Source organism: Cryptosporidium hominis (assembly GCF_000006425.1).
Source record: "Cryptosporidium hominis TU502 chromosome 2 CHRO012024, whole genome shotgun sequence".
NCBI classification, from domain to species: Eukaryota; Apicomplexa; class Conoidasida; order Eucoccidiorida; family Cryptosporidiidae; genus Cryptosporidium; species Cryptosporidium hominis.
In genome coordinates this window covers 1-12,768 of record NW_667263.1, presented here as the reverse complement: position 1 = coordinate 12,768, position 12,768 = coordinate 1, and the positions used below count along the sequence as shown (strand labels likewise).

The 12,768-nt window shown below is 30.8% G+C and overlaps 5 protein-coding genes across 5 annotated transcripts; 2 read left to right on the top strand and 3 right to left on the bottom strand.

Moving 5' to 3' along the window:
- Positions 1 to 973: 973 nt before the first annotated feature.
- On the top strand, positions 974 to 2,254 carry Chro.20067 (nucleotide-sugar transporter (2A681)). Its single annotated transcript, XM_661409.1, has 1 exon — positions 974 to 2,254. One exon carries the CDS (start codon positions 974 to 976, stop codon positions 2,252 to 2,254), a length of 1,281 nt encoding a protein of 426 aa, XP_666501.1.
- Positions 2,255 to 2,863: 609 nt separating this feature from the next.
- Positions 2,864 to 4,567, bottom strand: Chro.20068 (t-complex protein 1, alpha subunit). Its single annotated transcript, XM_661408.1, has 1 exon — positions 2,864 to 4,567. The coding sequence occupies one exon, from the start codon at positions 4,565 to 4,567 to the stop codon at positions 2,864 to 2,866; it is 1,704 nt and encodes a 567-aa protein (XP_666500.1).
- Positions 4,568 to 5,636: 1,069 nt separating this feature from the next.
- Positions 5,637 to 6,470, bottom strand: Chro.20069 (hypothetical protein). Its single annotated transcript, XM_661407.1, has 1 exon — positions 5,637 to 6,470. The coding sequence occupies one exon, from the start codon at positions 6,468 to 6,470 to the stop codon at positions 5,637 to 5,639; it is 834 nt and encodes a 277-aa protein (XP_666499.1).
- Positions 6,471 to 8,913: 2,443 nt separating this feature from the next.
- Chro.20070 (hypothetical protein) lies at positions 8,914 to 10,095 on the top strand. The annotated part of the gene is made up of 1 exon (XM_661406.1): positions 8,914 to 10,095. The coding sequence occupies one exon, from the start codon at positions 8,914 to 8,916 to the stop codon at positions 10,093 to 10,095; it is 1,182 nt and encodes a 393-aa protein (XP_666498.1).
- Positions 10,096 to 10,990: 895 nt separating this feature from the next.
- On the bottom strand, positions 10,991 to 11,911 carry Chro.20071 (hypothetical protein). The annotated part of the gene is made up of 1 exon (XM_661405.1): positions 10,991 to 11,911. The coding sequence occupies one exon, from the start codon at positions 11,909 to 11,911 to the stop codon at positions 10,991 to 10,993; it is 921 nt and encodes a 306-aa protein (XP_666497.1).
- Between the last annotated feature and the right edge of the window lie 857 nt (positions 11,912 to 12,768).

Genomic DNA, 12,768 nt, shown 5'->3' with positions numbered 1-12,768 from the left:
ACACGATCTCATATGAACTGCTTGACTTCTCTCTCAACATTATATTAATTTCTAGTTTGATTAAGTTTAGACTATGCTAACTCTAAAATTAAATTCAACTGAAAATATGTATGTTTTTTTGTGCGTATATATATTATATATTAATCCCTTAAATTGATTTATCTTTCTCTCATGGTACTGCATTAGTGAAAATTGCTAATATTTTGCTTTCTTAATTATATGTATTTTCATGAATATGGAAATTTAATGTATATCAAGACATGTTTCTTGAATACTCTTTTCTCTATATCTCATTATTTAAATTTTTTTTAACTATTACATTTCTAATATATCTCCACGTCATCATTTGTATGCAATTAATTTTATTTATTCATACTTTAATTCGAGGACCACGTGTGTGCTAATTTAATAGCCCGCGTACTTTTGTATTAAATTATATGTGCAAAGAATATAGGAAAAAAACTATACACGATAAAAAAAAAAAGCATTAATAAGAAAAAGTCTTCTTGACTATTAGGAAGGTTTTTTTGAGATAAAAAGGAAGAAATAGGAGTTTATCTATCTTTGAAAGTGGAAAATATCAAATTAATTGATAGAAATTTGTAATTAATATTACTAAAAACTACTACTTATATTATTTTTAGCTTGGTTAGCTATTAAAAAGCTTTTTATTTTCAATAATTTAAGTGAAAAAGTACTTTTCCCTTTTTTTAATTACCAAATTTGTTTCTTAATAAGTTATTCGTTTTTATCAAAAGGACGAGATATGAAACCAGAAACTAATATTAAAGAGGTAGGTTTAGATTTATTTTTAATACATTATATGACTATTAATATGTCATAAATGTGAATATTTATATACTAATAATTAATTTCCTTATTATCGATTTAAATTCTTTGAAAACTTATTGAAAAATAGGAACAGAAACAGAATATAAATGGTAATAACTCAAATAATAGCGATAATGAATATATGAAATATGTAGCTTTGTTCTGTTTAATCATTCAAACAGTGGCAGTAATCTTCTTTATGAGAATTTCTCGTATTAAAAAGTCAGAAAATGACGAATTATATTTTAATTCTTGTGCTGTGGTAATGTCAGAAATCCTCAAGCTTTTAAGTTCATTATTGATAGTATTATATTCTAATAATTTTAATATGGTTGAATTTTACAATACATTGAGATTTGAAGTATTTAACTCATTTAAAACTAATATTCTTGTAGGTGTTCCTGGGCTGCTCTATGTTGTCCAGAATAACTTACTATTTATTGCATTGTCAAATCTATCAGGAGCAGTATACCATGTTACTTATCAACTTAAGATCCTTGCAACGGCAATATTATCAGTTATTATATTGAATAAACAACTTTCAAAAATAAGATGGTTGTCTTTACTTTTACTTACAATTGGAGCAGTACTAGTACAAACAGGAAAATCATCAGAGTCAAAAACTCTAAATAACTCAGGTTTAGTTGCTGAAAATACTGATAATTTTTTGGGTCTTTGTTCAGTTTTATTAGCATGCTTTACCAGTGGTTTGGCAGGAGTTTTTGTTGAGAAACTTTTAAAAGATAGTAAAACCAGTATTTGGGGTAGAAATGTACAGCTTGCTTTGTATGGTATAATTTTTGGATTAATTGGGTGCCTTACAGGAAAAGAAGGATTAGAAATTTCTCAAAAAGGTTTCTTTTTTGGATTCAACACTCTTGTTTGGTTTGTTATTATATTACAAGCTATTGGAGGAATCATTGTTGCTGCTGTGCTTAAATATGCCGATAACATCCTAAAATGCTTTGGTAATTCGTTTAGTATTATTATGAGTTGTATTCTATCCTGGTATCTTGGTGATTATAGCATTACGCTAAATTTCTTTGCTGGTTCAGTTCTTGTAATTTGGTCAATATTTATTTATGGACTTGAAAGTGCTTTTCCTTGCTCTGAATATCTTCTTAAACTTAAACTAATTTTAAAAAGAAATTCCAGAAACAAAATTATTGCTAAATACAAGAATCTTAGAGAATCTAGCTCAGAAGCTTCTTTTGACTTTAATGACCAAAACTCTGGAACCAGGAATAATCATCTAAACAGCTTGAATAATCAAAATAAAAGTAGCAATATACTGAGCAATAGCAAATTCAAGAATATCAATAACTTTATCAATAAGCAAAACCAAAATAGAGATAATTATGGCGAAATTGATGATGTTATACCAAAAGGTCTTCAAATGGCAATCATTTCTTCTGGTGTTTAAATACTCTTTTAATCTATTTTAAAGAATTATCTTCCCATGTTTAACTAAATTATTACTTCAATTCAACTAAACATATATTTTATACAATCCGCATCAACTCCATGAAATAATTGACTTTGCATGCACCATTGCAATGCATGCTCGAATTTTCGTGAAAGCGGGTCCAATGTGGACGAATATATAATTAATATATGTAGTTTTACTATTTGCTTTCTTCTTAGTTATAGATTCGTTCTTTTACTAAATTTATCTTCCGAAAGTTTTAGCTGAAAACTCCTAATTAGTACCTCTAGAATGGCTTTCTATATAAGAACTACTAAAAATAAAAAAAAATAAAAAATTGTTATTATTCATTATATAAACTTAGTGACTGATATCGTAAAGCTAGCTAAAGTATTTCACTGATAGCTATAAAAAAATATAGTTGCCGCCTTTTCGGTGTGGGGAGGGAAGTCGTTACATAGAAAAGGTCACCCCTGGCCCGTTGGGCGGGCTCTCGAATTAAATAGAGTAAAAGTCAACCAGAACATTTCTCCCCTCTTGAATCTTAATTTACTTGGTTGATATCAAAAAATGAAAAGGAATTAAACTTCAAATGATGAAAGTTGTTTACTCGTTTCCTTGTTGGTTCTCTACTGGTTTTACTTTAATGTAGTCATCAATACGGAGAAGTGTGATTGCAGCTTCTGTTGCAAATCTTAAAGACTTAAGTTTGCTGATAGTTGGTTCCAAAACTCCTGCTTGGACATTATCTCTTACTGTTCCATTAATTAAATCAAGCCCAAAGAATTTGTATTTATCTTGATCTTGAGGTTTTACTGTTAACTCCGAAGAAGTTGGTTTAGTAGCATAGTTATTGAGTTGTCCTTGTTGGGCGCTCGCATGGTATGCTCTAAGTCTAGCAACCAAGTCTGTTGCATCTTTAGCGGAATTAATTGCCAGAGTTTTAGGAATAACCAAAAGTGCCTCAGCAAATTCCGCAATTGCAAGCTGTTCTCTAGACCCAAGAGTGCGAGCAAAGTCTTCTAAGTAAATACTCAAAGCAGCCTCCACTGCTCCTCCTCCTGCAACATATCCATTTGACTCTAAAAGCTTAGATACTGAACACAAAGCATCATTTAGAGAGCGCTCAAGCTCATCTAATAGAACCTCATTTGCTCCTCTTAATACAATTGAGGCTGCTCGATGAGTCTTGCAACCAAGGAACATCATATAATCAGTGTCTCCAATACGTTCTTCTCTTACTTCTTGGCATTCTCCAAGATAAGCCGGGTCAAATGATTCCTCTGAATCCTCTAATTGTGCCATTGTAAGGCAGATTGTTGCCCCTGTTGCCTTGGCAATTCTTCTTAAATCAACCTTCTCCACCCTTCTAACTGCAATACAACCAGCTGAGACAAAATATTTCATGCATTGATCATCAATACCCCCTGAAGTCAAAACTACATTACAACCTGTAGCCAAAATCTTTTCAATACGTTTGTGAATTACTTCCTTCTCTTCCAGTCTAATCCTTGCAAGTTCTTTTGGATCTTCCAATTCAACACGAATTCCCATTTGCATTCTGTATTGTTTTAAAGGAAAGTCTATACATGCAATTTTAACATTTTTTACAGACGTTGGCATTCCCTGGCAAGCTCTACCTGTATGGGAGAGAGCATAACCCTCAACCAAAAATGACTCTGATAAACCTTTACCATGAGTTTTTAATATGTTCAAAGATTTTACTGGATATTTGACAGCTCCTGTTAAGGGGTCTGTAGCCTTTACTGTCATTATTGAATCTACTACCAACTTCCCAAAAAACTCTGAATCTGCTCCCGCTAGCTTTGATGATAGCACAGTCTTAGCAACATTAAGGCAACATTCCTCACTAATTGTCTCATTAATAGATAAAGACCCAGAAATATATCTCACACACTCCTTTAGAGCCAACTTATAACCAGAAATTACATTTGAAGGATGAGACCCATTGCTAACTAAAGATGTACCTCTCCTTAGTAACTCAGCAGCTAATAAAACTACAGATGTTGTGCCATCCCCCACTTCCTTGTCCTGTAGCTCACTTAAATCTACTAGTACTCGCCCAGCTGGGTGCTTTACTTCCAATTGGCTTAAAATTGTAGCACCATCATTCGTTACTATTACTTCGCCCACCTCATCAACAAGCATCTTATCCAACCCTTGGGGCCCCAATGACGACTTTAATATATTTGCTATCGACATTACTGCTGTCAAATTATTCGACCTCACATCACTCCCATGTTGTCGCTCTCCGTGAATTGATTGATCCTGAGATGGTTTTGCTAGCATATTATATATATATGTTTTACTCGACTCCTTTATTTATGTTTTTTTTTATAAAATATATATATATAAATATTTATTTATGTACAATCTTCTCTTTTTCCCTCTTCACTTCCTTCAAGACTTTTTCTTGCACTTTTAAAAGCCCCCTTACCGCCCAAACTCAAATACCGGCCTGAGAGACGGCGCCAAACCTGCCTCAATCAATTAATTGCTTGACAAATGTTATTTTTACCAAATTGTTGATGATAATATGAATATTTGTTTGATTTACTTTGTGTGGTTATGTGTGAATTACATTATATTGTAAATTATTGTGTTCTTATTTAGTTTACTTTTACAAATCCTGTGGCCTTTCATACAACTATACTTTTACAATACATTTTGTCTCCGATAGCTAAGATTAGAGTCAATGGAACTTATTAGAAATTTTATCTATTGTAGACGCCTATGCTTACTATTCTAATATTCATTTTTCATTTAACACTTTTTTTCTCTTTCCAAACTTAATACGAACTCATTCCTATATTATTTGAAGGAAAAAAAAAAGAACTATCCCTCGTAACTCTATGCACTTCTACAGATTGCATAGTTATTCAGAGCCTTCTTTAACTAACAATGACTATCTTTGAACTCCCAAATGTAAAAAAAAATTTTGCATGTTCAAATTCTCCAAACTCTGCTTAGAGAAATCACTCAATTAATTCCGCAATATTCAAATTATCCCTAAAACCCTAAAAAGAAGGAAAAACCTAAGATGTACTTATGTTTCACCAACTATTAATCAATTTATTTACAAAAAGAAAACAAATTTTATATGTTTATTAAAATTTTTACTAATTAATATATCGCTAATTTGCATGTTTTTACCGCCAAATAATTGACGAAATTAAAGAATCATCCCTTGGTAATTGTTATTGCGTGGAATATAAAAGCCAGAAATTCAAAAACAATCTTTTCATCTTTCGCCCTTTAATTACAATTATAGACTATTAGAAGACTAAAACTATGACTGGTTTTAAATTCAACCAAAACTCGAAATATACACACAATATTTAATAATCTCATCGTAAAATTAATTCTTGAAGATCTTTGTCATCCTCCTAAGAGCTGAAGAAACCAAATGCACTGGAGTCCTAATTAAATCGCCAATCGCTCCTCCGTTAGTGGCTCCATGATCTGATTCAGCATCATTTGCAGCCATCAATGATGAAATTGGTGTTGATGAGTAAGAAAGTCTTGAAGTTCTTGTAGGAGTTCTTAAGCTTGAATCACCTCCATTCTTTGCATCAACTTTCATTGAATTCTTTCTTGCTGTTAAAGAAGTTACTGAAGCTGGTAGTTTTTTTAGTTTAGAAGATGATGATGAAGTCTTTGACTTGGGCTTTGTTGCCTTTTCAGTGGAAGCTGACTTCTTTTCTTTACTATTAGCCTTCGATATCTTTTTTTCCTTTAAATTACTCTCTGGTTTCCTTTTTTTATTTCCGGTTGATATTTCCTTAACAATATTGTCCAAAATCTTGTTTTTTGCAACTTCACTTTTTGTGACCTTCTTAGTACTTGATGAGGCACCTTTCTTAACTATTTCACTGATAGCTTTGGCTTCTGATCCCTTTGACTTAATTATCTTGTGATTCAGAATTTCTCCTCCCTTTTTGCTTGTCTTGCTAATTGTCTTCTTAACTACAGGTTTTACAGTTCCCTGCTCTTTTTTAATAGGATGTGAATTTGAAGCCTTAGTCGTTGCTATTGATGATTTTGACAAGGAGCTTTTGCGAGACTTTGAAGATGATAAAGAAGTTGATTTCGGGGTTTCCTTCTTTACTGAAATCTTACTAGACTTTGAATTACAGCTCTTGGAAGCAGTTTTGCAGATAGACTTCTTTGAATCTGTTGAGCAACCACTCATCTAAAATCAAAAAATCATAATATTGTATAAAATCGTTTAATTTCGTATTAGTAAAAATAAATATTTTAGTTAATTTGTTATTTAATTATTGAATATATTTATAAAGGCAATAATTCAGAGACTTTCTCAAATTTCTTTATTCAGCTTATATTTTCCTCCCCTCATTTTTTTGTAGGCTATAATTAGCTTTAAAGTCAATTAAATCTGAAGAATTATCACTCATACCATCATGATATAATTTGATGTCAAAATTTTCTAGAAGCATCAACCCCACACTTGTATGTCATAGATATTCGCAATTTATTCTCTTCATCTCCCTCCACTTCATCCCTTCTTTTTTGTAACCAAATCATCAAAGTCTCATTATTTGCCTTTCTATTGACTTACCTTTGATCCACAAGCTTTTACTGAAGAACTTCCTTTCTTAGTGCAAGCCATTCTTAACTGACAAAAGTTTATCGTTTTTCCTTGTTAATTAAAAATCTATAATTGGTTTCCCCCAATCCCTTAAATATATTAATACTTGAAATTTAATCGTATTTACTACTTGTTCTGTTTAGTATTCGTGTATTAATTTATAATTAATTTGCATGCAAATAAATACATTTGGCGCCTTTTTGGGCGCGCATTTTGATCTTCAAGTGGTTAACCACAGTAACATGGTATTAAGTGTATAAATTAAGTTAATAATAAAAAAGAATGTGAGTATTAAAAAAAAGATATATTGGGACAGATGATTTTTTTTTTTTTTTTTTAAATCACTTAAGGTCCCAACCCACATTTGAATGTGATACAATTCAGTCAAAATAAATCAATATAGCACTCCTTTCTTTTTTCTTAGATATATTTTTATGAATTTTTTCATCGACCCTTTGCTAGTTAGTAAAATTTGTTTCAATAACGCTATCATAAAGAGATGTCAACTTTGATCAAATGTAAGATGTAATACAAATGTTCAGTTTTTCGCTATCGTGGCTAATACATAGGAATTGTGAATGATAGGCCTTTTAATTAAACGAAAACGTAATATTTAAAACAAGTATAATCAATTTATTAAGAGAGGAACTATTTAAAAGCTGTAACTTTCATCTATTACTAACTTGTGGTTGTAGCTTCTTTTGAATAATATCTTCCATCAAAGTTGAAAAATCCAATCATAATTCACTTAAATTAAGCAAAGAAGAAAAGATCTTCGACATGTGGAAATATACATATCCGTTACTAATTTAAAGTACGTGTTTACGCTCGGTGAATTACAAGCTAAACCGGCTGATTATTCCCTACCCCTGATTCATTATGCTTATCCCATGATCTTTTCCTTAAACTTTCCGAGAATATGAAGTACAATAACTATTGACATGTATGCCAAAGTCATTACGAGAACAGTCATTGGCCCAAGCTTGAGTCCTGGTGTATCGTCAACATAGTAACTCATCAAATTTTGAGCGAGGTTTTCTCTGCTGCTAGTTGCAGAAGATGCCAATGCACGGCGTTGTCTAATTTATAGAAAGAAAAAAGTGAATAAAGATTCTCACATCCTATTATTTCTTAGCTTACCTCATTGTACTTGATTTTGCAATAGAACCTTTTCCTGCTGCTCCCATATTGGATGAGCTTCCTGTTGACTGCGTTGAATTCTTTGTCTAAAAGAATAAGATGATTAATTTAAATATGAACTCTAAATAAGTTTATCATTTCGAGTTTAATAAACGAAGAGAACCTCCTTTGAAAATAGAATTTCTCTCCTATATGGAAATAATCCCAGCTAATATACTCGAAAAGATATAAAGATAAATATTCAAATAACTTACCATCTCTAATTCAATAAAATCTAAACGTTCTTAAAATTCCAAAGAATGAAATATTAGTTTTACTTTCTTTTAATTTTTCTTTTTTTTCCCCAATTTATTGAGCTTTATCCAGATATGATAAAATATCTTTTCCCCTCTTATAATTCTATGTTTTTTTTTATTTTTGTCAATACACTCAAAAATTGAGTGAGTCTTGCGGTACCTCTTCAATTAATTAATTATTTCTTTATATGAATATACTATTTAGTTATTAAGTTACCTTATTTAAATTTTTTTTATTCAAATACCCCCACTATTCACTTTCCCGCTATACGTAGCCCGAATTTACCGCCAAATTGCAAAATATTAAAATTTCGAAATATCCCATTAATCGAAATAGGAAATGACGATAAAAATGCATGCCCCACAGTTTGGGCGGCACATTTTGAGATTCTATTAATGTTAAATTTATAAAGTTAACCAAAAATGGAATAGAAAAAAGAATTGGGTGAGAAAACGAAATTTTAGAAAATAAAGGAAGAGATGGCCATTCAGCCGTATTCGAATGAGTTTGAAGTACTCCACTTCCCAATTTTTTTAAAGAAAAAATCAACTAAATTTGATTATTTTGGTATATATTCCGACAAATAATAATGAACATCGAACTTTCCAAGCCTTTATTAAAAACATACACTCAGAATCAAATAATAAGTGATACTACTAGTAATCAAAGCTATGAGAGCCCTGATTTAAGTGACCGAAATGAAACAAAAGTATCTGACTTCATTTCATATAGTAACAGAAATCCCCCAAATATACTAATGGAAAATGGAACCTTAAATATAATGCATCACTGGGATAGACTCAGCCAATTCTTTGAATTTTGTTTACACGACAGATTCCATGTTATGCTTTCAATGGGTTGGGGAAGTCTTATTTTATTTATATTTCTCATATATATTCTACTTGCAATTATTCTAGCAATAATACATTTTATTATTACATTTGGTGATGCTGCTAATTGTATTGGGAGCGATAAATTTGGGAATATAGAATATTTTTTCTTTGCTGTTGAAACTATGTTTAGCATTGGCTACGGTTCCCCAAGATCACCATGTTGCTTAATTACCAACTACTTTACTCCAATTACGGTTATTAGTGGTTGCATCTTGAATTCAGTTACTGTTGGAATATTCTTTACAAAATTTTCAGAATCAACTTCTAGAAAATGGTCAATTTGTTTCTCCAAAGAACTTTGTGGAATTGGATTTAAAAGTATAACTCCTGAAGAAGTACTTGAAGTACCTAATCAATCAAACTTACCACCTGTCACTTCATATGCCTTTACTAAGGCAGCTGAAACTACCTGTGAGAATTGTCCATTCATTATTTCATTCAGACTTTTTAATATCTCTCAAGAACCATTTTTTTCGCCTGATCTTAAAATTTTCATTCTTATCCACGGTGACAACGGGCCATATATCACAGAAATTTCATCATACAAACTTGATGTTCCTCTAGAATTTATGGAAACTCCTATCACTGTTTCGATATACTCAAACCAGCCTGACTCCCCTCTTAAAAACTTTACTATTAATCATCTTAGAAATCAAGGCCATCTCATTGAACTCATGATATTACTACGTTTCTCTGATAACAGAACATCAAAGAATTTGGAGGTCAGGAAGACCTGGAGGCTTAATAATGTCTTCTGGGGATATAAATTTTCTTCTATTATTAAGAAACAAGTTTATCATGGCGGAACTATGTACAAAGTCGGAATTTCAGATCTCGATAACATTGAGCCGGTTATCTCCGGTACTCCATTTCTCTAATTTATAGATCATATTCGCAAATACATAAGTATATAATTTAACTTGACTACCTTAGCTATTTCTTTTCCTTTCATCGTTTTTTTTATATTCTACAAGCAATGACTAATTGGCGCTAAAATCATTTTCATGCAATAATTCCCGCCTTGTTTTTTATTTTGAAAGTTATTACCTCCAAATTAATTTTGTAACTATTCTTTAGTATCTTTTTATAGTAAAAAAATAAAATCATTGCTATAGTTTTTTTGAAATAAAAATCAACATTGTCAACCTAAGTGTTTTCTAATACTTTTCAAACTTGTACATGTGTTATCCACCACAAGCTACTTTAACCCTTTAATCACTTCACTCATTATTCTTTGTGGGGGAAAAATGCACACGTAATATGCATGCAAGTTGTAAATAAATAAAGAAAAAAAACTAAAATTGTAGATAAAAATAATTAACTCTCTTATATTATCACTACAATCTACTGTGCATTATTCACCCTTTCTACATGAAGTATTTAATATACTATTTATAAATCTACATATCCCAAAATGAATAACTCCAAGAAAGTAATATCCAAAATAAGAAGAGTAAGTGCTTAGTACTTTAAAAATGATTACCATTCTTCATCATTTAATCCATTTGCTTGTAACAATAGCCATTAGCAACTTAATGTATTAATTATTCTTCTTAAAAACTAATAATATTAGCATTCTTCAACTTATGGCACTTTTCGCTGATCTAATTTATGTCCGAATATCATTTATACTATATAGTTCATTTTCTATTATCAATATTGATTATATTATTATGCCTCAACATAAACTCTCCTCTCTCTCGCCCCACTCTCAAAAAAAAACTAGTCTTAATGAAAGATTAAATTCTGACTCGAGACTATCACTTATTCTTTTTACTTTCTGTTAATAATCAATGAACCTATACAAGTTGCTAAGATCATTAATCCCACAGTTCCAACGATCTTAAGGAAAGCTTCGCGTGATAAATGTTTAGCTCCCTTCTTGAATGTTAATTCAATCATCTCTAAAGCAGGCAATTCATCGCCAGCAATACCTTGGAATGATAAAGATGGAGATGGTAATTGAGTATTAATTGGTGATAATTCAACCTGATTACCATTTTGAATGATATATGGAACCATCTTGCTACCATCAACCTTAAATGAGCAATAAGAATCACAGTTCAAGAAAGTAGTACCTTCAATAGTTGAATTGTATGTACCCCTATTTTGACCACTAATTACAAGCTCAACATGAGTATCCAAAATGAGTTGTTGAACCTTCTTTAACGAAGAATCGATTGAATATGAAGAAGCCAAGTATTTGTTTCCAACTACAACAGTGAAATCATGATGTTTATGACCATAGTGTAAAGTTGCATTCAAATTTTGGAAGGCTTGTTCAGAAACTTTGTGGTCTGGGAAAGAACTGGAAAGAATAAAAGTATCAATGAATACAAATAAAACAGTGCCATCTCTTCTAGATAACACATTTGAAGTATCAGTATAGTGTGAAACATAATGATAAAAGTAATTTGGGAAACTAAATCTTGGGAAAATATCATTATTGCTATCATAAGTTACATTATTTCTCTTCAATAGTAAGTTAGCATTCCCATTATCCCAATCAGCTTGACCCATTGCTGCAAATAATGGAATCTGGAGAGATTTTTCTGAGTAAATATTCTCAAAACAATGTTTGAAATCAATTCCACCAGGAAAGTTATCTCCAGGACTAACCAATAATGAGAATGGAGTCTTCTCTGCTTGGGCTTTTAAAACAGAAGCTATCTTTTTGGTTTCCAGAGCATCCATAATTTGATAATGATGCAAAATATAATTCTCCCATAACTCTATTTGAACTAGCAAATATACACAAAACGATTCCAAAAACTAGAAGTAATGCTCTCATCCTTTTATTAAAATATAAACAGTTGCTTTCACTTTTTACTTTTTGTAATATTGTTTTATATAAGACTATAATTTTTCTTTTCGGTATTGTGTTTCTTACTCACAATTTTTAATTAATATTTGGCTATTCAATAACCCAATAGTGGAATTCTTTAAATTCGATATTTATACTTAATTCCTAATTTTATTATTTAAAAAAAAAAAACCTACCTTTTTTACCTTTTCAAAATAATAAAAAATGTCTTTTTTTCCTTATAATATGCTTGCTTCCACCTTTTGATTAAGCCTCACACTATTTATAAACCTTGTTCCTCATTACAAAAATCAAATCTGTATGCAAGCACATCTACATACATTATTGACGACATTACGTCATTACAAATGGATCAAGTCTCCATGTACCCCATTTTACATACATTAACGTTTTGTCCTCACAACTTTAAAAATTTAACATATGTCTCGTTTCCTTTTTTTGAATATTGTTAAATATTCATTTTTTTTTTACGATCACTTTAATTGATTTTTAACAGTTAAATCTATAAAGATGAAAATTCTTTCTCATTTTCTTACTTTTCAATATTCCTCATCATTCTCCGCATGCACAATTTTTCCCCAATTTGATACGTGTGCACTGTGTCTTTTTTGTGGAATTTTATAACGCTTAATTTCTGATATCAAGGCTTTTTTTTAATTAATTGAATCAAATAGATTCCAGTACAATTATCTAAATTTAAGCAGCATTTGAATCTTCATTTCAAAAA